The sequence below is a fragment of the Tinamus guttatus genome, unplaced genomic scaffold (assembly GCF_059628265.1).
Source record: "Tinamus guttatus ecotype Peru unplaced genomic scaffold, ASM5962826v1 Tinamus_guttatus_pri_ptg000087l, whole genome shotgun sequence".
NCBI classification, from domain to species: Eukaryota; Metazoa; Chordata; class Aves; order Tinamiformes; family Tinamidae; genus Tinamus; species Tinamus guttatus.
The window spans coordinates 839,702-864,094 of NW_028288621.1; the positions used below are offsets into that span (position 1 = coordinate 839,702).

Genomic DNA, 24,393 nt, shown 5'->3' on the forward strand with positions numbered 1-24,393 from the left:
GCAGGATCCGGCAGTGTGGCATAGATGAGTGCACAGTGAGGTGGGTTAGGAACTGGCTGGATGGCAGAGCTCAGGGTGGTGATCAGCAGTGCAGAGTCTAGTTGGAGGCCTGTAGCTAGCGGGGTCCCCCAGAGGTCAGTCCTTGGCCCAGTCCTGATCAATTTATTCATCAGTGACCTGTATGAAGGCACAGAGTGCTCCCTCAGCAAGTTTGCTGATGATACCAAACTGGGAGGAGTATCCGATAGCCCAGAGGGCTGCACTGCCACAAAGAGGGACCTGGACAGACTGGACAACTGGGCAGTAAGAAACCTCATGTTTTCATTCCAGAAACTTACATGCGTTGTGAGAGTCCGGCAGGATGTTCTCAGGCAGAACAGCAGCAACGGATGAACATGGAGAAAGCCGTGGGAATTCCTGAAGAGCCAGATGCCCCAGTTGTGAGGGATTACAGCAAGCTTGTGGTATGTCTGTTTTCAGTGTTCTTGAGAACAAAGTGGGGAACTCTCTCCCCTCGCTGCTGTGAGGGAAGCAGAGGTTGATGGGCAGTTGTGGGCACTATTTCCACTTGCCCGGTTGCTGTCTGTGGGTCCGACAGCCTCACTCCACGCACCGCTCCTGAACAGTGTTGGCAGTCAGTTGTGCTGTGATGTGATTGTTTAGCTCCTGAAGACTTAAAGAGCTTTTCCAGAAGGTCTTATGCTATTTTAAACTTGTGTTGTCTCCATTTTGTTTTCAGCATCTGCTGGATGGTGTCACTAAGCTAACAAGGAACTTCAACATCTTTTACCTGGAAAAAATATAGGCTCTCTTCAGCCAGTGCATTTACCAGCACTGGAACAATTATGACAAAACTAAACTCTTTATGGTCAATTTTATATATATTTTCTAATGCTTATATACAGTATTCTATCACTGTTACACAGTCTGCATGCACTCTGGATATCATGCTTATTTCATATTAATTGCTTTAGTGCTTAGTTGTCATAAGACTTAGTCATTTTCGTATGGAAGACATTTACCCATATTGCAAAACCATTGTTAAATTTGGCATCATTATTTGCAGTTTCAGCAGGAGAAAAAAAAGATTGGACTTGAAGACAATGGTTCCACCCGCACAACTCCTTCAAAGCAATTAACCTTGGAGGCTGTGGAAAGCTTTTCTTGCTCTTTTTTTTTTCTCTCTCTCTCTCTCTTTCTTTCTCTCCTTAGGAATGGGGGGATCATGAAAGGAGCGTTCTCTTCTCAGTCTCTTACTTACTCTTTCTCCCCCTACAAGTAGGCAAACACGGGAATACTTAAGTCCTTCCTTTCTTCAACAGCTTTAAAATAATTATAAAGCATAAGAAGAGTTGGAGATTTTTCTTTAGTCCCCCAATCATCTCTTCTGAACTTCGAAGTTCAAGTGTCTCCAACTTGATATAAAGGGAGGTTTCTGCCTGGGCAGGTTTCACAGGAATTATTCAGGTTCTCTGTTCTCTCCCTGTAAAAGAGGATTTAGGAGTTGTCAGCAGTCAGCAAATGTCTTCAGGAGGCACCCACCACCCAAGCCAGGCAATCCCAGTGTTGATTTGATTTAGGCATGTTGGAAACAGAGTCTCCAGATTCCTTCCAGAAAAATGTTCCCCCCTAATGTCTCCTTTCCATTTTTTCCTTCCAAATATTTTATCCTCTCAAAAAATTATCCACTCACCTCTATTTCTTTTTTCCTCTGCCAAAATCATTTCCCCTCCAAAGAATTTTTCCCCTCCAAAAGTCTTACACCACCAAAGCTGCTACTGTTTTTCCCAGTTTGTACTGGGAAAACACAGCCCTGTTGACCACGGAGCTGCTGCTCGGATCTGTGTCAGCCCCGTTCTCTGCTGGAGCAAACTTACTTTGGTGGCCACTTTTGTGGCCCCACGGCCGAGCTCACTCCGCTCCACTGGGGCTGCCCACAGGTCGGCCCTGAGCCCGCACTGAGCCCAGGGCAACGGCAACGGCAGAAACGCTCCCACCCGCTGCACACAGGACATCCTCTTCGGACACGCTTCCGTCCTCTGCATTTGGGGATCACAAATGAACATGAACACGTCCACGAAAGACACTTTACCAGCTAATACATTGCTCCGTTTCCAATGTCTGCTCAATCAACACCTCTACAAAGGCAGCAGCTCCCAGATCCCGACACTGCGCATGCGCCCCGCTCCTGCAGCGCCTCCGCCCCGACACGCGGGGGCAGCAGCGAGCGCGGCAGAGCGCACTGCGCATGCGCGCACCCCCCCCCCCACGTGGCGGCGCCGCTCCTGGGGCGCGGGGGGCGGCGGGGGGAGGGGGCGGCCTCTGCCCAGCGGTGGCACCGACAGAGCGAGAGGAAACGGCCACAACCTGAAACAGCGAAAGTTCCGCAGGAACTTAAGGAAAAACGTATTAGCAGTGAGGGTGACGGAGCACGGGAACAGGCTGCCCGGAGAGGCTGTGGAGTCTCCGTCTCTGGAGATCTCCAGGGGCCGCCTGGACGCAGCCCTGTGCCACGTGCTCTGGGTGACCCTGCGTGTGCAGGGCTTGGACTAGATGATCCCTGGAGGTCCCGTCCAACCTTAAGGATTCTGTGATTCTGTGAAGGAAAGAGTTAACAGCTGGAAGTGCCCCCTGGCACCAGCTGTGCCCGTGCGGAAACGCTGGGGGCTGCTCCCAAGGCCGAGACGGGGAAGCGGGAGGTCTTGCGGGGAGGGCCGGTCTCGCTGCGCTGGAATTGGCAGCGGTGCCCGGCTGGCCAGAGAGCCGATAGCCCCTGCGGAGGGATCCCAGAGCCGTGTCGCTGGCGCTGCCGGGAGCAGACACCCTCCTGGGAGTCGTCCGCAGCGTGAACCTGGCCTGAGCCTGTCCTGGGGCCGGGTCCCGGCCCTCCTGGGGACGCTGCCTGCGGCCCCTCGTCCCCCGCCGCCCTGGGCCTTTTCCGTGCGCGCGGCGGGCGCGGGAGGCAGGGCCGTGGCCATGGCCGTGGCGCGGGTGCCGCGGGCAGCGAGGGCAGCGCGAGCCCGGGCGCCGCTGCCCGCGGGACGGGACGGGACGGGACGGGACGGGACGGGCTGCGTGAGGGCGGCGGCTGCGGGGGGACCCCGTCCTGTCCTGTCCTGTCCTGTCCCAGTCCAGCCCATCCTGTTCCGTCCCATCCTATCCCACCCTATCCCGTCGTTTGTTTTTCTCTTTTTTCTCCCCCCTTTTTTTTTTTTTTTGCATTTTTATCTTTTCATTCTCTCCTTTTTAAGCTTTCTTCTTTCATTGTCCCACTTTAATCTTTTGTTTGTTTTCATACATTTTATCCTTTTTTTCCTATATTTCCCCTTTTACATTTTCTCCTTTGCTTTTACCCCTTTTAACTCTTTTCATTATTTTTTTCCCTCTTTAACTTATGTTTTCCTTCATTCTTTGCCCCCTTTCATCTTTTTTTCTTTCCTTTCTCTCTCTCTTTTAGTTTTCTCTTTGGCTCTCCCTTTTATCTTTTTTCATGTTTTTTTCCTCTTTTATATTTTTTCCTTCATTTTTCCTTGTTTTAGCTTTTTCCTTGATTTTCTCTCAGCTTTTCTCTTTCCTTCCCCCTCTATTTTTCAGCCTCCTTATTCCATTTCCCCCTCATCTTTAGCTGTTTTTTCCCTTTTTTCCCCCTCAAAGCCCCATAATTTCGGTGAAGTCACTTTTACAGGTTTATGTTCCTGTTCGGCATTGGGGAACTCGAGGCGTTTTTAAGCCGTCGGGGGCTTGGCAGGAGGCTTGGGAGGGCCTTGTGGGGCCGGGAGGCTCAGGAAAAGTCCCCGTCGTCGGGGGCGTCGTGTGTAATTTGTGGGGCGCCGAGGCGGGACGTGGAGGTGCAGAGGGGGCAGGAGGCAGCGGTGCAGGCGGGACGTGTCGCTCGCGGGGCCTCCCGGAGCGGGGGGATGTTGAGCAGGAAAGGGGAAGGCAGCGCTGCCTGGGCCCCCTGCGGAATGTTGGTTTTCAAAAGTGCCCTCGGAATGGGAAGGGGGCCCTGTGCCCTGCAGCCCGTTGGGGAAAACGGACGTGCTCTCCCTGGAGAGGGTGACGGCGCTCACAGGCTTTGCAGGAGAGTGTTGCTGGCCAAAAGCCCTGCTCCCCGCTCGGGAATCGGGACCGGGAGCTCCTCAGGTGAAGTCCTTCTGTCCAGGTTGCTCTTGGTTCTTGCTGTTCTCCTCAGCGTGGTGCTGAGCCAGGATGTGGCTGTCTAAACTGTGGGGTGTTTGTCTCCCTCTTGCCGCAGACCATGGCAGCCCCAGGGCTTTCGGCAGGTGCCCTCCTTGACAGGAGCATGAGGATGAGGAGAGAGGCTGGAGAGCGGAAGGTGCTCTGGGCCTGGGGGCTCCTCAATATCTGCACTGCCGGCATGATCTGCGTGGACATGTATGTTGGCTGCGAATGTGACTGCGTTACAGAAAACATCCTGCCTTGTGCAGGCCTCGGTACTTCCCAGAACCCCATTACTGCCCGCTGGTAACTTTTCCTGTTTTATTGTATTTCCTTACCAGGACTGGAAAACTTCTCAGCACATACTTCAATATCCCCTTCTGGCCTCTCTGGTTTATTGGTGAGTTGTCGCTGCCTGTGTATGAGTTTTGGGGGAAGAGAATATTTCGCACTTCTGTTTTCTTCCTGGGGAAGTTGTTTTAAAGACAGCTTTAAAAAAAAAAAAAAGAAAGGCAGAACTACATTCTACTTTCTTTTACCCCTGTTGGAGCTATGGGAATTTCCTCACTGTAGTGACAGGGAAGAGTCTCTTGGCGGCCCTGTTGTGGGGCTGTGTGACATTTCCAGGTAATGAAAGTTCCTTTCAATGGAGTAGACTCCAAAGGAGCTGTATCAAATCCTCTTGGAGGATGGAAAGGAGGAGGAGTGAGGCAAATGCAGATATGAGGGACAGAAGGTTTGATGGAACAGCCTTGCTAAAGAGTGTGAAACTTCCTTGTAGAGTTTGTGTTCTGCCTGGAAAATATCTTGCACTTTTGCAAATAAGCATTAAAGCCCCATAAATGAATTTTAGCCACATAAATGAATTTTAATGTAGAAAGGAGATTTGTCTCAACTGGTTCTTGAATAAAAAGAACCCATGAAGAAGCCTTATCTCTGTCCTCAGACTAGCACTTACAGGAGCAGTTTTTATGCATTTTTAACCTGTTTTTTAATATTAACAATAAGTTATTACTCATGGTCATGCCATCTAGCAGGATAAAACCTTTTTTTCTTTATTCTAGAACTTGCACTGGTTTCTCTGTTCAGCCTGAATGCCGTGTTTGATCTCTGGCTGTATTTCAAATACACGAGGGCACCAACTCACCTGGTTATGACTCAGAGGCAGCAGGTCCTTCTGGGGATGCAGAACTCAGGTAGGTAGTATAAACGCGTGTTTATCTGTGTTCTTTGCAGTTAGTGTCTTGGTCAAGTACAATTCTCAGCTTCTTTGTCTGAACACAACAGTCAGACAAATTCCCTGCAGCATGTTAAAATTTAAAGTAGAAGTGCAAACTTGGTGAAGGATTGAGGGGAGAACTGAAGAGGGAAGAAGCCCTAACAAAGGAGGGGACAGCAGCCTGTTAAAGGGCAGCTGGAGAGACTCTCTGTGAAACTGGAGAAGGAATTTGTGGCCTCCCCGTGGAGCTGGGAAGAGGGCTTTTTAGCACCGTTGAATTTCCTTCAGGGCAAGCTGCGTGTCTGTGTTTTGCAGTGTGGATTCAGAGGAAGCAGGGGAGTTGGAGGCTGCTGCATGTGCAGGGCTCACTGTGTTTTTGTGCTTCTTGCAGCGGTGCCGATAGCTCCAGTGCAGGAGCCGTCAGCGAGGAGAGTCCCTTGGTGTGGGGCTGCGATGCAGGGCCAGAACGTGCTGAGCTACAGCCCAGGCCGCCCCCGCGGGGCCCGTCCCAGCTTGGCCTCGGCTCCTGCCCCAGACTGTGACCCTCAGCTGCTGGCTCTGCCCGCCAGCAGAGCCTCTTCCAGCAGTTCTCTGAGCTCCCGTCCCAGCTTGGCCTCGGCTCCTGCCCCAGACTGTGACCCTCAGCTGCCGGCTCTGCCCGCCAGCAGAGCCTCTTCCAGCAGTTCTCTGAGCTCCCGGCCCAGCAGCAGCTGCATCCAGGTAAGGACGGCGCTGGCTGCGAGGGAGCGCCTTGGCTTGGCTCCTCGTGTGCTCGTGCTGGGCCCTGAGCTGCTGGAGGTGCCCGGCAGCTGTCTGCTCCCTTTGCACATTCGCCCTTCCAGGATTCGTCCTTTCCCTAGAGTTAATTTATTTGTTTTGGAGGAGTTGGTGGGTTTCAGACAAAAAGCCTGAATGGGGAATGCAAATGTAAATGCTGAGGAGTAGAAAACCAATTCCCCTGATTCAGACTAGGCTTAATAGCAGCAAACTCCAGAGCCATAAATTCATCTGTTGAGTCAATTGATTCCTGCAGTTTGTAAAATCAAAGTGGAAGTCTTATCTTCCTCATATGACACAAGTGTCTGCTTCTGTTTGCCCAAGCTTCCCAGCTTCAGCCCTTCTCCTGCGGCTTCTTCACATGATATGAGTATTGAAGCAGTGAGAAGTGAGCTCAGGAGCCGTCACTGCCCTTCACCAGTTCGGCCTCGTTTCCTCCGGAGCCAAGAGGAGGAGATCACAGACCAGAAGTCCCTGCAAAGATACCTGCAAAGGGAAGAGGAGAAAGAGCGCAGCCGTCAGATGGGTAAAGAAATCCCTTTGCTTGGCCTGAAAGGATGGGTGAGGAGAGGATGTAGGTTTTATTAGTCGTTATTGGAGAGAGTTGTGGGTGAGAATAGCTGGAAGGGATTTTGGGAAAGGGAGAGAGCTCCTGAAGTGCTAGTAAATAAAATGACGTCCCTGCTATGGTATTCCCCCTAGATGTGGTCAAGGTGGCTGCTGACCACTTTAGTCTTCTAGGCAGTAATTGAGACAGGAGGCAGAATTTTGTAAATTCTCCACATCTCGGTGCCTCAGGGACTTCAGAAAATTCTCCTCCCTTACCATAATTCGTGAGCTCATCTTTCCAGTCAGAGTTGAATCTGTGCAGTTATTGCCTGCCCTATTGCGTGATTCTTGTCCTCCTGCTTGTACTAATTGTGCGTGCCTTGAATGTCATTTCAGCAAATTCAGTTTACAGCAGCTCCCCATTCGACTGCCCAGCGTTTTGCAACCTGACACGTTTGCTGGTGGAGCAGGCCAAGGTGCTGCGGAAGTTCCAGTACCAGGTGGCATGGTGTCCCCTGGGCCGCAGGGAGGAAGGTCGTCTGGACGTGCCACAGGCTGGCGAAGAGGTAAGTTCAGCACCAGAGGAGCCCAGAAGCATAGAGCTCCTCCAAAGGGTTGGCCATGATCTCCATCACACTCCTTTACACTTGTGTCTGGACAAAGTCTCATTCAAAGGGGTAGGGTTAAGGGAGCTTTAATTAAATTGGATCCATGTCTTGATCTCATCCCTTAATCTAAGAAAGCTGCTTCTTCAAGTACCTCTTTCATGTGTCCTGTACCTCTGCCCCAGTTTTGTCCTGCGAGAGCCGGGAGCTCCAGACAGTGACTGTGGCCTTTGGTGACACGTGGTGTCCTGTGAGGAGAGAGTAGGAGTGCAGTATGGCCAGGTGCTGAGGGCTCCCCATGCTGCAGCCAGGAGATGTGTGAGGGCTCTGGAATATCTGCAGTTTGCCCTGTGGGCTGTGGTTGAGCTCCGAAAACATCGTAGGCCCTAAAAGCTCCTTTGTTTTTCTCTCAGGTTTCTCTCTGTAGGTGGATAATGACTGTGTTGTTTGTGTAGGTTTGGTCAAGGGTGCTGGCGCATGGGTGGCAGCTGGATGCCCTGGATTTCTGGAGCGATCGGCTCCGAAGGGTAAGTCCTGTGCCCATAGACGGCCTGTTCGTGCTGCTCGAAGAGGTGCGGCCGGGTGGAGAAGGGCCTCATCTCTAAGAGACTTTGATCTTTGGGACTGTTGGGGATGAGGGTGGGCTTGGCCAGGGAGATTCAAAGAGCATGCTAGTACCAAAGGAGGAGTAAAACAAATTTCCCACCTCAACTTATGCCCTGGCTGACCTGGGTGTTGTGTATTCTGCAAACCTTCTGGTTGTAAAGTTCACCCACCTTTGAATGGAGACAAATATATCTTAATGCACACTGCATGTGATAAGACTGCTTTTTTTTCTTTCTAAAATCCAGATTTCCAAACTGCTTTTTTCCCTCCTGACTTTCAACCTCCTTCTCCTGGGCTGAAAGTAAAGCATGGAAAATGCCAGCGCAGTGGCTTTTCCTGACAGTCTGGAGGAGCGTAATAAAGAAAGAAATGAAAACAAACAAAAAAAAGAACATTTTAGTCTTGGGAGCAGGAGTCATTGTAGCAAAGGAAATACAATTGCATGTTTGTTTGTTTGTTTGTTTTAAAAGGAGTGGGGGGGTTGAACAGTAAAGATTCTTGAGATCTGAGATGGTGTCCTTTAGCAGCTTCCTGAGCACCTTGTTGCTTCTAACCTTTTCACTGCTTGCATTTCTCTTTGCTAGTGGATTTTGCAGACAATTCTAGAGCCCCTTGTCCAAGAGATGGAGTCTGTGAGCGCTCAGCTGAGAAGAATGGGGTACCCCGCAATGCCGAGCGGAGGTAGGATGATAGGAGGAGCCATGGGGTTGCATTGTGTTTTCCTGGAAAGGTTATTCCTAAGATATGTGGAAATTCAAGTGTCCAAAAACGATTCTGTGTTATGAGGAGAGCTGTCTCTGAGCTCTTCCTGTCTGTTATGTAGCATCTTTAAGGTCTTGGTAGTAGATTTTTGTCATGCTGATGGGGTTGAGCAGGGCAATCTGAGGTGGATTTGAGAGAGCTCTGAGCATTAGAAGAAATGGTCTTGGTCGGGGGTAGGAAGAAATGGTGTTTTTGTTGGGGATAATTTTGTTTTTTATTGGTGGTGGCTTTGTTTTTTTGGGTTTGTTCTGGGTGTTTTTAGGTTTAGGGGGTATTTTGTTTGTTTGTTTTTCCGTTTCCCTGAGCTGAAATTGCAACAGCAGTTTCCCAGGCCAAGTCTGAAGGGGCCCCTTCCATGGGCAGCTCACACAGACGTCCCCTTCCCCCAGAGCAGGGTTTGATTCGCTGCATTTCAACACGGGCTGCTTTTTTGTGCTCCGGTTTGTAGTCTCTGCCGAGACCCGCATCCCTTGTGATGCCTGTGAAGAACTGACCCGTTGCTGGCCTCTTGTGCACCTCCCTGTTCCTCTGCTGCTCTCTATTAAAAATTCCTTTTGATTCTTCCCTTTCCAGCCCCTCTCTGTTTCTCCTTCCTTACGCCAGGCAGCCTTCAAGGGAGGGTTTTGTGCCTGCCCAGCCCTGCACAGGGTTTCTGCTCTGTGCTGGGAGGGAGGCAGTGAGTGCTCCATGGGGCCGGGCAGGGAGCGTGTGGGGCACTGCCTAAGGTGTGAGCTTGAGCTCTGAGCTTAGCAAGTAGTTAGAGCAGAGGAGGCAGTTCCTCTTTGTAACAGTGCGTTTGTTGACCCCTTGGCAGGGCGGCTGATCCCGTTCGAGTCGTGGGTGCAGGTGACGCGCTGGCTCTTCTTCCGCGCAAGGGTCAGCCCAAACAGCATGAAACAGGCAGCGCTGGCTGAAGCCACAGCCATTCAGCAGAGCCTGCTCACCATCACGCGGTACCTGGGCGTCACGGCCAACCAGGAGTACCTGGTTCAACGGATCAAAGGTACGTGCTCCCTTGGAGACTCGGGAGCGTTTCGCTGAGCTGGGTCAAGCACTGCTGGTGCCAGATGCCCCGTCAGTGGAGACGCTCGGGCTGCAGTCCCAGCAGGGCAGAGAGCTGCTTTGCAAGGAGCAGCGCTGAGTGTTTTGACAGCTTCTCTGCTTGTAGCAATGTGGTGGTGTGGGCCCGGGACTGATTTTAGGTTTTATTTCTCATTTCACTCACAGCGGGGCAAGAAGTGTCCTATTCAATCCGTTTGTTAATTAGGAATAAAACTTCCCTTGTAAACTCAACTGCCTTGAGTATATATAATATATACAAGCATTTAATGAGTTCAGTTCTCCCTCCCAGTGAATGTGGTACCCTGGCAATGCACACAGAGGTGTGGGGTTCCCAAAGCTAGTGCGAAATAGATTTTTCTTGCACCTTCCACCGCCAGTACCTGAATAGGTGTTGTTGTTTCCAGAGCTCTCCCAGGGAAGCTTCCGCTGGGGCAGAGGAGGGGATTTCAGAGGCCGGCAGTGGGGAGCTGACTTGCCCACCGACTCCGCTGTAAGTTTTCAAAGATGCCTTGGTAAAACTTCCTAAAGCTGCTCGTCTTTCAGGATGAGGCATTTGTGGGTGGCTGCAAGAAGTCCAAATCCTCTTTGCCTTGCTTATCCTCAGAATCGCAGTTTTGAATAATGCAAAGGGGCCTAGACGTGGTGCAGATCACAAAAATGCCCTTGTGTGTGTTAGTCTGGGGGAAGCCTCTTCTTTAGACTCCTGTGAGATGTCCCACAGGTAACTGTGAGGGCAGCAGCCTGAGATAATTCACCTGAAATAGTTAAAAGAGAGAGTGCAGGATAAGCCAGGGAGTGGAAAACAATCTTTACACTGTCCCTCTTAGCCTGTATTTGAAGGAAAACCAGCATTGAAAAAAAGAAAGAAAGAAAGAAAGAAAGAAAAAAGGCATTAAACCAATTAAACTAGCATGAAATCAGTCATGTGGTTGACTGTGTCCTGTGTTTGTTCTCATGCCTGAGATTATGGCAAGAGAGTTGCTGCTGCGTTGTAGCCTTTGGTTCCTCGGTTTTTCTGACGGCATTCAAGTGAATTTTGGGTTTGTTTGCACAGATCCTTATGCACATCTTCTGCACCTACCTGGACTCCAGGCTGCCATGGAACATCCAATATCCCGATGGCAAAACCTTCACTGCCCAGCACTTCGTCCAGACACCCCATGAACCAGGTACTGGCATTCTTGGGCTGCTGCTTTAGCTGCTGTTTGCCCCTTGCATCCCATGGGCACCCTTAAAATCCCTCTTTTCTTTTCTGACCTTCATTCCCAGACCTGACGGATGAGAAGCTCTTCTGCATCTACCAGAGCAGCATCAACCCACCGCACTACCAGGTCATCTACCAGGGCCACATCTACAACGTACAGGAGGTAGGAGCATGTTAGGTGTGTTCTGCTGACAGGAAATGTTCAGCAGAACTGATTTGGGTTTGTTTTTTGTTCTATTTATTTATTTATTTATTTATTTATTGTAACTAGCCACATCTATGTTTAGATTTAGGCTGGCTCAGTGCAGAAAGCAGCTTCCTGTGCATTTTCTCATGACTTCTTCTAAGATCCTAATTTCTGTAAGCTCTGATGTGAGCTGTTATTCCTGAATGCCAACAAGCCGGAAGCTTCCTTCTAGGAGTTTGTGGAGGGAACCATCTCGTCTCAATGCCAAGCTACCAGATTTTTCCTGCACGTTTTAATACTCTCTTGAGCCCTGGGTTGTGACTTGGTCGCCAATTTCAGAAAAATGCCATAAGAACTCCTGAGTATTTGAGGATGGTTGCCATCAAAAAAACTCCTCAAAAATCATTTTTTTCTGATGTTTGTCTAAGTGAGAGGTAAATATTGAGGCAATCCCCCAGGCTGTTGTACCATTTTTTGAGGTTTCTATTATAGTCTTTCCTCATCTCAGGTTATTAAACCTCTTCTATTATGGTGCACACCCCCTGCATACGTACCTTGCCAAAAGATTTGAAGGAAAAGCTGTACAGCTGTGGCTAAGCTAAGGGCAGGATGTGCCTGTTGGTTTGCATAAGACATTCTCTCTAAGATAGTGGCGTGAGTGCTTGTCCCTGCAGTCGCTCCCAAAGTCTTCTCTCTTCCCATGCATTCAGGGCAGAAACAACCTGCTCCATGCGTTGCTCCTGTTCCTGTACATCATCAAGACCAGGGAATCGGGCATGCTCGGGTAAGTGTCGCCCCGTGGGTCCCCTCGCGCTGCCGGCGAGAGCTGAGCAGCAGCTTTGGGTGCTGAGGTGCCGTGAGGCTGCTCCGTGGGACGGCGGTGACAGGATTAAAATCCTGCTGGCGTTTTAAGTAAGGGCAGCCGTTCTGTAGGACTGTGTCAGTTGGGTGTGCGTGAGCACGCGGGAAACTTTTTAGGTTTCTCCTTGGTCTTGTGCCAGCTGCAGATGAAGAAGTTTTTCTTGTAAGGAAGATGGGTTGTAAACAGGAGCTTCAACTTGCCGCTGGTTTGTGACTGTGGCGTTCTTTTTGCAGGCGCGTCAGTCTCGGTGCCTCAGGAGTCAATGTGCTGTGGATTTTTGGAGAGTGACGAGCGGGACCACAGGTCGGCAGAGGAATGATCCCTCTTCCCAGACAAGAAGAACCGAGCAGCATTGTTATCCTTTTTGCCTTGGAGCAAAAACCATTGAAGAATTAGGGTTTAGGGCTAGGGTTAGGTTAGGGTTTAGGTTGAGGTTAAACGTTTTGTTTGTTTGACTGATCTTTGGTTGTTTTTTTGAGATGTTCCCCACCATGCCAGCACAGTCTTATGTAGCAAATGCTGGAAGCAGGTGGATCTAATAGCAGGAGTTATGCTGAGCTTTGGTGGGCAGTTGCTCTTTGGCTGCTTTTGGTATTGAACGTGTCTGCACGGATCTGGGTCCTGGATCTGGGTTTCTTAGGCAGGGCGGTTTTCGGAGGTGCTTGGTCAGCCCGTTCCTGGGTGCTCTCTGCAAATGTGGTGGTGTTTGCCCCCTAGAGCAGGAAGGTAGAGTGCTGCTGGCTGTGATACTGTGGGGATGGACGGGTGTTGCAGGTTGTTTGGTCTAACTTTGTGTGCAATGATTTTTTTTTTCTTTTCCAGGTTGTAGATAGCATTTAGAATTGTTTAAACATTTAAAAATAAGGTAAGAAAGAGATTTTTTTTTAACCTCCGTCTGTTTTTTTCCCTCTGTCCCGACTGCTCTGCGAGGTGTTGATCGTCTCCAGCGCCTGCAGGGAGCTCCGTCCTGGAGCTGGGGTTTTCTAAGCAGGGAGGTTTTGGAGGCGTTTGGTTACCCCGTTCCCAGGTGCCATCTGGGAATCCGGTGGCCTTTGTCCATTAGAGCAGGAAGACAGAGCGTGTGCCGGGGGCTGTGAGTAGTAGTGGTGAGGCTGCAGAGGCAGCTGCTGCGAGGGATGTGCTGCTGATGCAGCCAGGGAGGTTGTTATCGTGCGTGTTCCTTTTTAATGTAGAGCGTAACTGATCAGTTGTTTATTTTTGCAGGTGCAGAAGATGAGGGTCGAGATGGAAAGGAAGATCCTAAGCCCTATAGGCCTCAGCCTTCCAGCCCTAGCCCTTCAGGCCAAGCCCTTCGCCCTAGCCCTGTTGGCGTCAGCCCTTTAGCCCGTTAGGCTCAGAGCCCTAAGCCCTATAGCATCCCTATAGCATCCTCCTAAGTCTATAGGGTAAGTTTAGATCTGCGAAATAGGTTGCGAGAATGGCACGGTTGTACGTTCTTTTGAGCAATAAAGATGCAGAAGTTGCTGGAGTGCGTGTCTCATTTCAAATAAAGATGTTTGTGTGGTGTCTCATTTCAAATAAAGATAGAGGTGTTGTTTTGTTGCCTTCATTAAAGTAGATGCTGCCCTAAAGGGATAGGGCCAAAGGGCTAGAGCTCAGGGCCAAAGGGGTGGGGATAAAGGGCTTGGGCTAAAGGGCCAAACAGCTGAAGGACTTGGGTTAAAGAGCCAGGATTCAAGGGCTAGTCTTAAAGGGCTGGGATTAACAGGTTTATGGCTACAGGACTAGGGCTAAGGAGATTAGGGCTGAAGAGGTTTGGGCTAAAGCGCTAGTGGTGAGGATTAAAGGGCAACAGTTAAAGGGCCAAGAGCTAAAGGGCTAGAGTGAAAGTGCTTAAAGGGGTAGAGCTGGATGGCTAGGGCTTAGGGTTAGAGGTCTAGTGATAACAAGCTATAGGGCTAAAGGGCAAAGATTAAAGGGCTAGGACTAAAGAACTGGGACTAAAGGGAAAAGGCTAAATGCTCCAGATATAAAAAGCTAGGGCTTAGCGCTAAACAGCACTAAATGCCTAAAAAGCTATAGGGTTAGACTTAAAAGGGTACCATTCAATGCTAGCTTTAAATGGCTAGGATTAAAGGGCTAGCACTTGGGACTAAATGGGTTCAGGGCTAAGGGGCTTAGGGCCAGCGCTATAGGGCTAGGACTCAGGGCTAAAGGGCTAGGCTTAAAGGGCTAAGGGAGTTAGCGCTAAAGGCCTTAGGGCTAAAGAGCTTATGGTTACAGGGAAAAGGACTTGGGGCTAAAGGCCTTAGGATTCAGGCCTTAGGACTGCAGGGGTAGTGCTTAGGGAGAAAGACCTAGTGGTAAAGGGCTATAGGGAATGGCTAACAAGATCTTAGGGCCAAAGTCCCAGGGCTAAAGGGCTTAGGGCACTAGATCTGTGACTAAAAGTCAAGGGCAAAAAGGCTGGTGGTAAAAAGCTCTAGTACTAGGGCTAAAGGGCTAGGGCTTAGGCCTAAAGGGCTAGGACAGGACTGAAGGGCAAAAAGGTGGGTATAGGAATATATAGATTAAAGGTTGTTATGGTCAAGGATGAAAACAATTATCTCCTTGCTTGGTGGATAAAGGATTTTCTGAGGCCAATAATTATGGGAATAGCTAGGAGGAAAGGTTAATAAGGATCACCTGGTGGAGGTAAAGAGATGTGGGGATATAGAGGTCACCTGTAGAAGATTAGGGAGTGCCCTTCTCTGGGATTGGTCACTGGGTTATTGGCACCCCAGGTAAGAAGGTTGTATAAATAGCCAAACCCTGAAGTTAGAATGGGCTGTTGAGCTGTTCCTGCTCCTCTGTGATTTCCCATGGGTTAGGATGGGAGAAGCAGTGGGAAAGGGCTAGGATGAAAGGGCTAGGGCTACAGCTTGGGGCTAAAGAGATAGGAAGAAAGAGTTAGAAATTTAGGCTAAAGGGATAAGACTGAAGGCTCAGGATAAAGCCCTAGGGCTTTAGGGCCAAAGGGCCTTAGAATGACGAACTTACTTGTACTTCCCCATGTTGAATGCCATTCTATAATCAGAGGGATGACACTGTGTGCAGATGCAGGACACTCCTGTTTGGTGGTAGCTGGGGGTGATGGGAGCCAGTGCTGCTCCGTTTGCTTTCTTGTAGGGCGTGTGTGTGTCTTGTTTTGCTTGGATTTCATTATCACAGTATTCATAGACACTCCCAATGCTGTTCCCGCCATATATCACGCGGCCTCAGCAACTCCAGCAAACGCTCTTTTTTTTTTCTTCTCTTCCCTTTCTAGGTGGTTCCTTATGTTTTCTAAATAAAGTGATTGGCGTTTTTAAGTTACACTCTCGTGTGTGTTCCTACTTGGCTATCGGATGCAAAAAATCCCTTTTGCTCCTCTGTGTTGAATGAGTGCAGAAAAAGAGCAAAGGGAAGATAGGTGGCCCTGCAAACCTTGACTCCCTTTAATCCTGCCAGATCACACCACAGCCATAACCCTAGTGAGTAACTGATGGAGTGATGAGAGCAGCGGGAACATTTCTGGAGCATTTCTAGAAAGGCCCAAGGGTAGTTCAATGGCATCTTCCTGCCTCTTGAGTCCTGTGTTAGGGAGAGCACAGCTAAAGGGCATGTGCTTTCTTGTGCTTCAATCCTCCTCTCTTTCCACTGAACACACTGAGAGGCGAGGGTGGCTTCCATGAAGATGCAGTCCCTGTTTTCCTTCTAGCACGTTTCGTACCTAGGGTGGCTTCTCTCTAGCTGGAAGCTAGTTAGGTTTCATACAGAATTGTTTTAAGTCAATGAAATATGGAAGCACTGAAGCTAAAGACAAGTCCCTTAGACATGGTCAGGCATAACTTTCAGTCCTGCAGTGGGGAGCTGGACTGGCCTTTTGAAACAAAACACAGCAGAGAGCTGTTGTTGCAGAATTGACAGAGGTGCCTTTGGTGGCAAAGCACTTGCTATGGCTGGGAGCAGCCTCCATCCTACTGGAGAGGCCGTTGCTCAGGGATGGCACGTCGCAAAGGCACCACACCGATGGCTCTGTGTTTGTGACATCCAAGGCTGAAAGGGCTGCTTGGCCCCCGCAGCTGGTTGCCAGCGGCTCTGGTGGAATGTTTGCTCTGGAACCTGCAGTCTCCCTGGACAGCGCTTGTGCTTTGACACCGTTTCCTCCCTAAGCTGGAGCATCGCTACTTTGCCCTGCCTTCTTTAAAGGACAACTGCTCCTTTTCCCTCCCATCTCAAGCCAGCAAGAGCCTTCCAAGGGACAGGTGGCCTGGCTAAAGCAAGGGCTGAGCAAATGGAGCGCAGCGGCCGAGGTGCAGCAGGCGCCAGCATGCGTGCCTGCCCTGGAGAGCAGGAGCAGGAGCCGGGCGAGAGCTCCTCTGCTCCTCCGCTGACAGCCAGCCAGGCAGCCAGCGGCACCTCCACGCAAGAGCTGCAGCCAGCACCCGCGCCTGCACCTCTCTGTGCTGCCCATGAGGGGCAGCAGCCCAGCTGCAGCTCCACCACAAGGGCTGACCACTGCCTCCAGGTGCCAGCTCCGCAAGAGCCCTGGCATCTGGCGCCCACAGCTAGGCCAGAAGCACCAGGCTCTCCCAAGCACACACATGGCACATTGCCTCCCGAGATGCATCCCGATCCCACAGGCAATGCCCCCATGAACATTGTCTTCAACCACATTGAGGATTTGGAGGAAATTTCTGAAGAAGAATTAGAAGAGTCCTGGGATCTTACACCCCCATCTCTTTCAAAATCACCGGGCTCTCCCAAACATACAGATGGCACATCGGCTCACGAGACCGACCCCTTTCCAACAGGCGACAAGCCACTAAACATCCCTTCCTGCAAAGAGGATTTGCAAGACATCTCCAAGGAAGAATTCAAAGATCCCTTGGAAAAGGAGGAGCTTGTCCAAATCTGCATTACAGATTTGATGCTTTCAACCTCCACCAAGAAGAGACCAAGGCTGTTACCCCACAACAGGAAGATGTATATTGAGGTGCGTCGTGACAAAGAAAGGGCCGCAGAGGTGAAAAACAGCACTCCACTCCCACCAGAGGACTGCTGTCGTGTTGAGACTGCAGCACACCCAGTACTGCTGCTCAGCCACACAATGTGCTATGGACTGTGGCCAGCAAAGACACCAGCCACCCTCAGCCTGAGCTGGGAGCAGCATCAGGCAGCAGCCACAAGCAGAATCCAAGAGGGAATCGCAAGAGGAGCCTTGCTTCCCCCTCCTCCCCTCCCACACCTACGGAGCAGTCTCCAGAGGAAAGGTGTCCTGAACAGCTCCCGCCGAAGAAGCGCTATCGCTCCTGCTGCCAGGAGGGAAGCAAGGGTTTCCCTCTGCTATGGCGAGCTGCCGCTCTCTTGCGGCGTGCCAGCCTCTGAGCATCTGCACCCAACCTGCCCTTCCCAGCACTGCCGCCTCAACCACCTCCAGAAACTCTCATTTTTTTTTTATTTTTCCCCTTCCTTTCTAGGTAGTCCCTTTCATTTTCCAAATAAAATGACTGGTGTTGTTATCAACTTACCCTCTCGTGTGTGTTCCTTTGTCTGTCGACTATCGGCTATGTAAAAACTGCTCCTAAGCAAGCTCTTGGGGGAGGAGGAGGAGGGTACAGGGACATTCTGCCACACCTAGAAGAATGGCATTCCAGTCAAATAATTAAGCCTTTCTTTAAATTAGGCTCAAATGACTCTGAGGATTAGAGTGAATGATATGAGAGCATGAATGAGAAGAGAATGACATGAAAAGCATTACACAAAATACTAGTTACAAGTGGAGCAGCTAGATTTAATGGAGCTTCATTCATCGCTACTCCATCTCCAACTCTGGCAAGGACAAAAATGTGCTCTTCATCAAAGGGGTAGAATTGTAATATCAAAATTGTTTTCTAAGTGCCAGGATTAAATTAATTAAAATTACGTTAGTTTTAAAAACAAAGGTTAGAATTTTCAAATAAAAGCCTTGTTAGATGAGAAGAACACTGTGCAATGATGCTTGCATATAGGTGGGATTCCTCAAGCTGATGTCAGAAGAGGATCCGTCGATTCCAGTCCCAAAAAAAAGCTCGTAGAGCTGCAATGAGTCAAGGCACTGGGAATACCATCCAAACGAGAGCTCTAAAATGGTGAAAGGACCTAAATGAGAGGCCTCTCCATTCTGCAGCCTCGCAGCGTTATTGCAGGAAGCCAAGCTTGCGCAGGTCGGGTCGCCTCTTCCTCGTCCCCCTGCCACCACCCACTTCTCTGCTGAGAGCAGGAAAGCTGCCTCCAGCGCAGCATGGAGACGGCACCAAGAGAGGCACCATTCTGCCCTCCCACGCCTAAATCTCTCACTCCCATGGGCAGCACAAGGACAGCGTGCTCTCTATCTGCTTTCCTTTGCTCTGCACTGCTTTGGATAAAGGCTTTGCAGACAGGCAGACTCCCGACTGTTAACCATGTCCATGACCAGCAGGAGATGGGAAAGGGCGATGAAATGCTATCCATTCTGGCTAGGCAAGAAAGTGGCTCCAAATGCTCACTATCAAGTAGGTGACTCTCAGGTGCCTCTGAAATCCAGGAGCATTAGGCACTTGATTGTGGGGAGCCAGAGGAGCAGGACTGACACTGAGGCTCCCTCTAAACCCAGGATCCAGGGTATTTCAACAACCTTCCCAGGTCACCTTTATATCCTCACAGCTCTTTCTCTCTCATCCTATATGTTCCCATATTGGTTGGCCTCAGAAAATCCTTTATCCATCAAGTAATTAGGCCACTGTTTTCATCCCTGGCTACACCTACCTTTCTTCCTACATATTCCTATACTTGCTGGACCATATGGATCTGCCCACGGAACTTCCGCAGGCTGCCAAGAGAAGCTGCAGAGGCTCTCAGTTCAGGAGTGCTACACGACAAGCAACTGCCCTTACCCTCTTTCTTTACAATTTCCTATCTCACAACACAAAGTAAAGCCTAGAAGTGTTCCATGTCCTCAGCAGTGCTCCACCTCCCTGAGGAAGGAAGGAGAATATCCCACAGGAATGAGAGCAGTTCCATAGTTGTCATGTTCCCCTCATGTTTGTTCTTCCTCCTCACTCCTCAGCCCCAGTGACTGGTGCTATTTCCTGCATTTACAGAGCTCAATGGGACTTCAGCACCAGCCTCTCCAGTATTTTTCTTCACGTAGCATTACTGCCATAGCAGTGTTTCTTGCAAGAGAAAGTCTTTCCACATGCAGAGTGGAACTAAGTGCCCCCCCCACACACTACAGAAGTCTACAGAAAAGTCCCTCCCAATTCTTGCAGTCCCAAACTGCCCCACATCCAGAGGGACTGCTGGTGAAAGAGGCAAGCACAATGCAGAAGAAACACTGAGAGTGCTTGACCCCACTGAAGGCAAACGAAAGGCTCAAAGGGCTTTTACACCCGCTTGGACTAAGAAAAGCAAGTAGATTGAGGCTTGTCAAGGAAGGGCTTTCGTGGCCAAAATACAGCATTCCTGTGGTAGCCAGCCACAGGCATTGCCCTCACCGCTTCTTTGGCTTCTCTTTTGTTTCTTCTCTCTCAGACATCTCACCTACCTTTCTTCTCAGAGTGTCTAGGCACCCCACACACACTGTACACACCAACAGATACAGAAATCAAGAGCTTTTTTCTAGTTGAGGGACATCTGCATCCTATTCCAATGCAATGGAAACAGGTTGCTTTGATGGAGATGCTCCTCTGTCTTTACTGCTCCTTTCACTTTACTCTTTTGACTTTACTCGATAATTTAGAAAGGTTTAGACTGATAAATAAATAATTCCAAGGGAGAATGTTCTCTTTAGCCCCACTTCATGTTAACAGCCCCTAAGGCCAGGAGTTCCTCCCTTAGCCCAGGTTCTCTAACAGTCCTCCCAGGTTCCCCAGTGACCTCCCAATTTTTTGTTGCCACAGACTGGGCATTCCAGTGAGCAGCACCAAGGCCCTTCAGCTGGAAAGCTCTCTAACCCGTCTCTCGAGCAAGCAGGAAACACTTCAATGGAAAAGGACAGAGGAGAACATGCTGTTTGTTTGAAGATTGCTTCTATTTAACATTGCTCTGCACCCCTCCTGCCATCTTCTTCTTTCTTCCCTTTCCTTCCTTTTTATATCTTCGGCCACTGAAGCCCAGAAGATCTTTTTCTCCTCCTTCAGGCAGTGGGCGCACATTTCCTGCAGGCCACAGAAAGGCAATATCACAGAATATGAGTCTCAGATTTTATCTTTTTTTTTTTTTTTCCTTTTCAGAGGGGTAGCTTGTGCTCTTCTGTGCCTTCTCTTTGTGCCTTTCTGTCAGCAGTGTTTTGCTCACAAGGCACAGTGCAGGGCCCCGTTCTGCATTGAATAGAGATCTAAACGATCACTGATCTACAAGGAAACTGTATATTTTCTATCACATAAAGGTTCACGATTAATATTGCTGGGAGAAATATTGCCCAAAGAAAATGCTCTGAAGATGTTCCTGAGAATATCTGTAGGAAGAATACCCCGTGAAAATTTGGAACAAGTGGCATCTTGAAAATCAGAGTCTGAAGAAGGTACTGCTTATTCCAGTGGCCTCAAAGCAAGTGCTCACTCCTCAGCAGCCAGGCAAGTGTGTGCACAGAGCTGTCTCCAGGCTGACACAAACATCCTACCCATCCATTCAACCAATCTACCTGTCCTGTGGTTGGACGTCCTTCACAACGAGGCGCTGCTGCCTGGCCTTGGGTTGCAGGGCTTGTCTGCCCTCAGGAATTGCTGGGACAGCGTGGCAATCTGAAAACATATGAGGAGAGGAGGACATGAGCATGTGGGATGAGTTTCTTCTCCTTGCGCTCCCGGACAGCACACCTGCTTCTGCAACAGGAGGTGCTTCCGCACCACTGTTATCCTGAGCATGAAACACTGTACGGAAACACAGGGCTCCTCAAAACCATTTTTCCAAGACTCTCACCTGGGAAAAAACACTACTGTTTTGGCTGCCTCCCTTGCTTCCTCCTGGATGGTGGGCAGCACATGAACTTGTGCCCACTTTTGAGCACGAAGTCTCCTCAGGGTAATGACGCACTTTGCTGGACTCCCTGAAAGGATGGATCAGGAGAAAGGGCCCATTGGGTAGCTGAAGACAGTCATACAATGCTTCCCCCTCTGCCAAGGCCCTCAGCTCCTGTCCCCTCGGGACTTTAATGGCAGTGCTTCCTTCATCTGGCAGCTTACTACCTTGGGCAGGTGAAGCATAGGCGAGGGTGTATTTACAGCCTGCTCTTTCTGGTGACCTCTCAAGCTCGCACCTGGAAAGAGGAAGCATATAACGATGCATCAGATAGGACAGTCTCTGGGAAAGAGGATCTGCAGCACTCGCCTGCTGCTCTGCACTTGCCTGCCTGGCACCAGGAAAAGCCAGGTCATGGTGACAGGAAGGCAATAGCCTTCCAGAGCGTAGGGAGACTTTGTGTCCCAGGGAAACTTCATGACAGTTTCACTAGATGCTGCTAGATGTTTGCCATGCAGCAAGAAAGCAGAGGGCATGGTGGCAGCATGTAACAGCATTTCCGAGTCAAGAAGGGCTTTACACCCCAGTCACACATCTCCCATCCACAAGGATCAGAGCACAGCAGCAGCCCTCTTGCCTTCTCCAAGGCTCTCACCTCCTGGGACACTTGCTCTTCTCTCTCCCTTCTGCTGTCACCATGAGCCCACTATGTCTCTGGAAGAATGGCTCTGATGGGAAAAGAGGGTCTTCCCAGAAAGATTCCCTGAAAGGGCATAGGAGAGAGAACATCAGCCATACTCTACCATTTCTGTCCTGGCTTGAATACTCTGCAAAGAGGACTAAAAAATCTTGTCAGGTGTTATATTCCCTTTGCTGGAACTGTCCTTACCAGCCTCTACTTCCACCTTCCTTTGGGTGCTGGGAATAACAGGAGCACGGGCCACTGCTGCTACTGCTGCTGGAGGTCTTGGGAAGAGCTTGCATTTGGACCTGGAAGCCAGAAGAGAAAAAGCAGCCTAAGAGGAGAGACTCACTGTTTCCAGGTACGTGCTCATCCTGCAGCAAGAAAGCACAGGGCATGGTGGGAGGGGGTAACCACCCTTCTTAATTCAGAAGGACAATGTGTGCAGGAAACACATCCCCGTGCCACAAGTACCAGCGCACAGTATTAGGTCAAGGGCCCTCTCCCAGGTTCTCACCTCACGGGAGCCTTGCTCTTCCCTTCTCTTTCAGCTGGTGCTGTGACCCCACTCAGACTCCCTGAACAGTGGCTCTGCTGCGGAAGCAGGCTCTACCCAAGAGAGCTTCCTGAAAGTGGGGATAAGAGAGAGCTGAACACCTGTGCTAGTCCATGCATGACTTTAGTGCCTTGACTAGAATTTCCTAGCAAGGGGAGCAAACCTCTGAACAAGTTCCTACCGGGTCTTACATTACCTTTGCTGATGTTGTCATCACCAGCCTCTTCTTGCCCACTCTTCTTTGGGTTCAGTCTTCCATGTGAACTGACTGCTCTCAGTGGTGGCGGTCTTGGCAAGAGCTTGCATGCGCCCCTGGAATGAAGAAGAAGAGAGAGAGATGATCCTGACACTGCTACCTGCTGGTTGTGCAGCAAGAAAGCCCAGCGTGTGGTGGGACGGAGCAACCACTCCGAGAGACGCATCTGCCTCCCACAAGTAGCAGAGCACAGGATTTGCTCCATTGCCTCCTCCCAGGCTCTCACCTCGCAGGAGGATTGCTCTTGCCCACTCCTTCTGCCGGCACTGTGATCCCCTTTATGCCGCATGTAGAACTGCTCGGCTGGGGGACGAGGCACTTGCCAGGAAGCTCCCCTGAAATGGATGATGGGAGGAGAGCTCCTTAGAACTGGAGCTGTGGGGGAATTTGAACAAAAGGACCATTCTGGTCTCCTGCAGTCCAGAAGTATTAAGAGAAAAGATCTGGTTCTCAGAAGTGTTCAGTTATATGAAGACAAGCACAAGTTTTGCCAACTGTAACTGCAATGACAAGAGCCTGGAGCAGTCCACCTCCCCATCCGGTGCTTAGCCTTCCCTTTGAATCCTGGTGCCTTAGAAGATGGTGCTGTTGGTTGGTACCTAAGAGAATGGTCCCCCTGACAGCAGTCATGTAAGTTGTTTGAAATTAGAGAAAAAGAACTGTTTATTGCAGTCATCTATCTGTTAGGCACAAGAAACAGGTTGTCACCCTAATCAGGAATAAAAATATTAACACCAGGGTAGATTTAGGAAGCATTCTCTTTATTACGGTTCCGGATGTCCTTTTCATGAACTTTTTGCTGCTTATTTCCATGTATGGTTTTGTTTTGCTCAGGCTGCTCTATTCAGCTTCCTTTTTCAGTTTTGATGAGTTTTCAGTTAATTCATCCAGGCCATAGTTTCCCTTGTAAGAGCACTTTCAACCACCAGGTGTTCTGCTAACACATTTCTACCATTGTTCCAAATGGTGACAATGGGTCTTTGTGGACATACCTGCAGTGGCAAAGGCTTTTGTGCTAGAGCTCACTTGGAATCAACACACAACACTGCAAGATTATATCTTTAATAAATATGTAACTAATAGATATTTTAGAAACATCAAAAAAATCATCAACTAAACAACATCCAGGGTAACAACAACAAAAACACTCTCAAGCAGTGTGGCATGGCAGAGATCATGCTCGGCTGCATCAGCCTCCCTCCCTCCCTCCCTCCTTCCCTCCCTCCCTCCCTGCCATGGACAGCCCCTTTTGCAGGAAGGGAACGAGGGAAAAGTGGAGGAGAGAAAAGGGAAATGTCAGTGGTCTGAGGGCCATGAGACCCGCGGTGGATTTGGGTCCTACCTTGTGAGCCATCGTGCAGGCTGCCCTGGAGCCCAGCAGCTCCCTGCATCTCCTGGGCACCGCTGGCGGCCCCTGGTGCTGTGTGGCCCTGCTCCACATGTGGCCTTGCTGCTGCCTGGGCAGCCCCGGGGCAGAGCGGGACGGAGCCCTGGGAAGCATCCGTGTTCCCATGGCGATAACTGCCCCTCTGGGATGTTCCAGCATCGAGGTGGGGAGGGAAGAGGGCAGCGGCAGGGGACAGGGGGATGCAGTGAGGAAGGGTGTTTGTGTGCTGGACTCACCCCCCACTGATGAGCACGGTGGCAGAGAGTAATGCGTGGGCTTGGGCTTGCCGGGTGGCCATGGGGTCTCCTCACGCAGTCCCATGATGGTGTTGGTGGGTGCCTGCCTCCGAGACTGAGCTCCACTTGGCGTGCTGCTTCGGCCTCCACAAGCATTCTTCATCTTTTTGCTCCTTCGTCCCTGTTCCAGTATGGCCCTTCCCATGTGATTCCTCCAGAAAGGTTTGTGTTCCATGGTGGAGACATGTTTCCTGGTAGCCCAATGAGCCCAAAGGGCAACTGTGGCCAGCTGGGAGGTGTGCA

The 24,393-nt window shown here is 50.2% G+C and overlaps 1 protein-coding gene across 1 annotated transcript; it reads left to right on the forward strand.

The window, feature by feature from the left end:
• Window positions 1-4,258: 4,258 nt before the first annotated feature.
• On the forward strand, window positions 4,259-12,300 carry LOC148595531 (transmembrane protein 209-like). The gene is made up of 14 exons (XM_088520382.1): window positions 4,259-4,395; window positions 4,521-4,579; window positions 5,244-5,375; window positions 5,790-5,885; window positions 6,597-6,701; window positions 7,121-7,290; window positions 7,785-7,856; window positions 8,520-8,616; window positions 9,512-9,700; window positions 10,164-10,249; window positions 10,814-10,928; window positions 11,029-11,126; window positions 11,861-11,934; window positions 12,246-12,300. The coding sequence occupies exons 1-14, from the start codon at window positions 4,259-4,261 to the stop codon at window positions 12,298-12,300; spliced, it is 1,485 nt and encodes a 494-aa protein (XP_088376508.1).
• Window positions 12,301-24,393: the final 12,093 nt, after the last annotated feature.

Coding starts and splice junctions, on each gene's coding strand:
- LOC148595531 (XM_088520382.1), top strand. CDS start 4,259: ATGGCAGCCCCAGGGCTTTCGGCAGGTGCCCTCCTTGACAGGAGCATG. Junction 4,396..4,520: donor GGCATGATCTGCGTGGACAT/GTATGTTGGCTG, acceptor TTTCCTTACCAG/GACTGGAAAACTTCTCAGCA. Junction 11,935..12,245: donor AGGGAATCGGGCATGCTCGG/GTAAGTGTCGCC, acceptor TTCTTTTTGCAG/GCGCGTCAGTCTCGGTGCCT.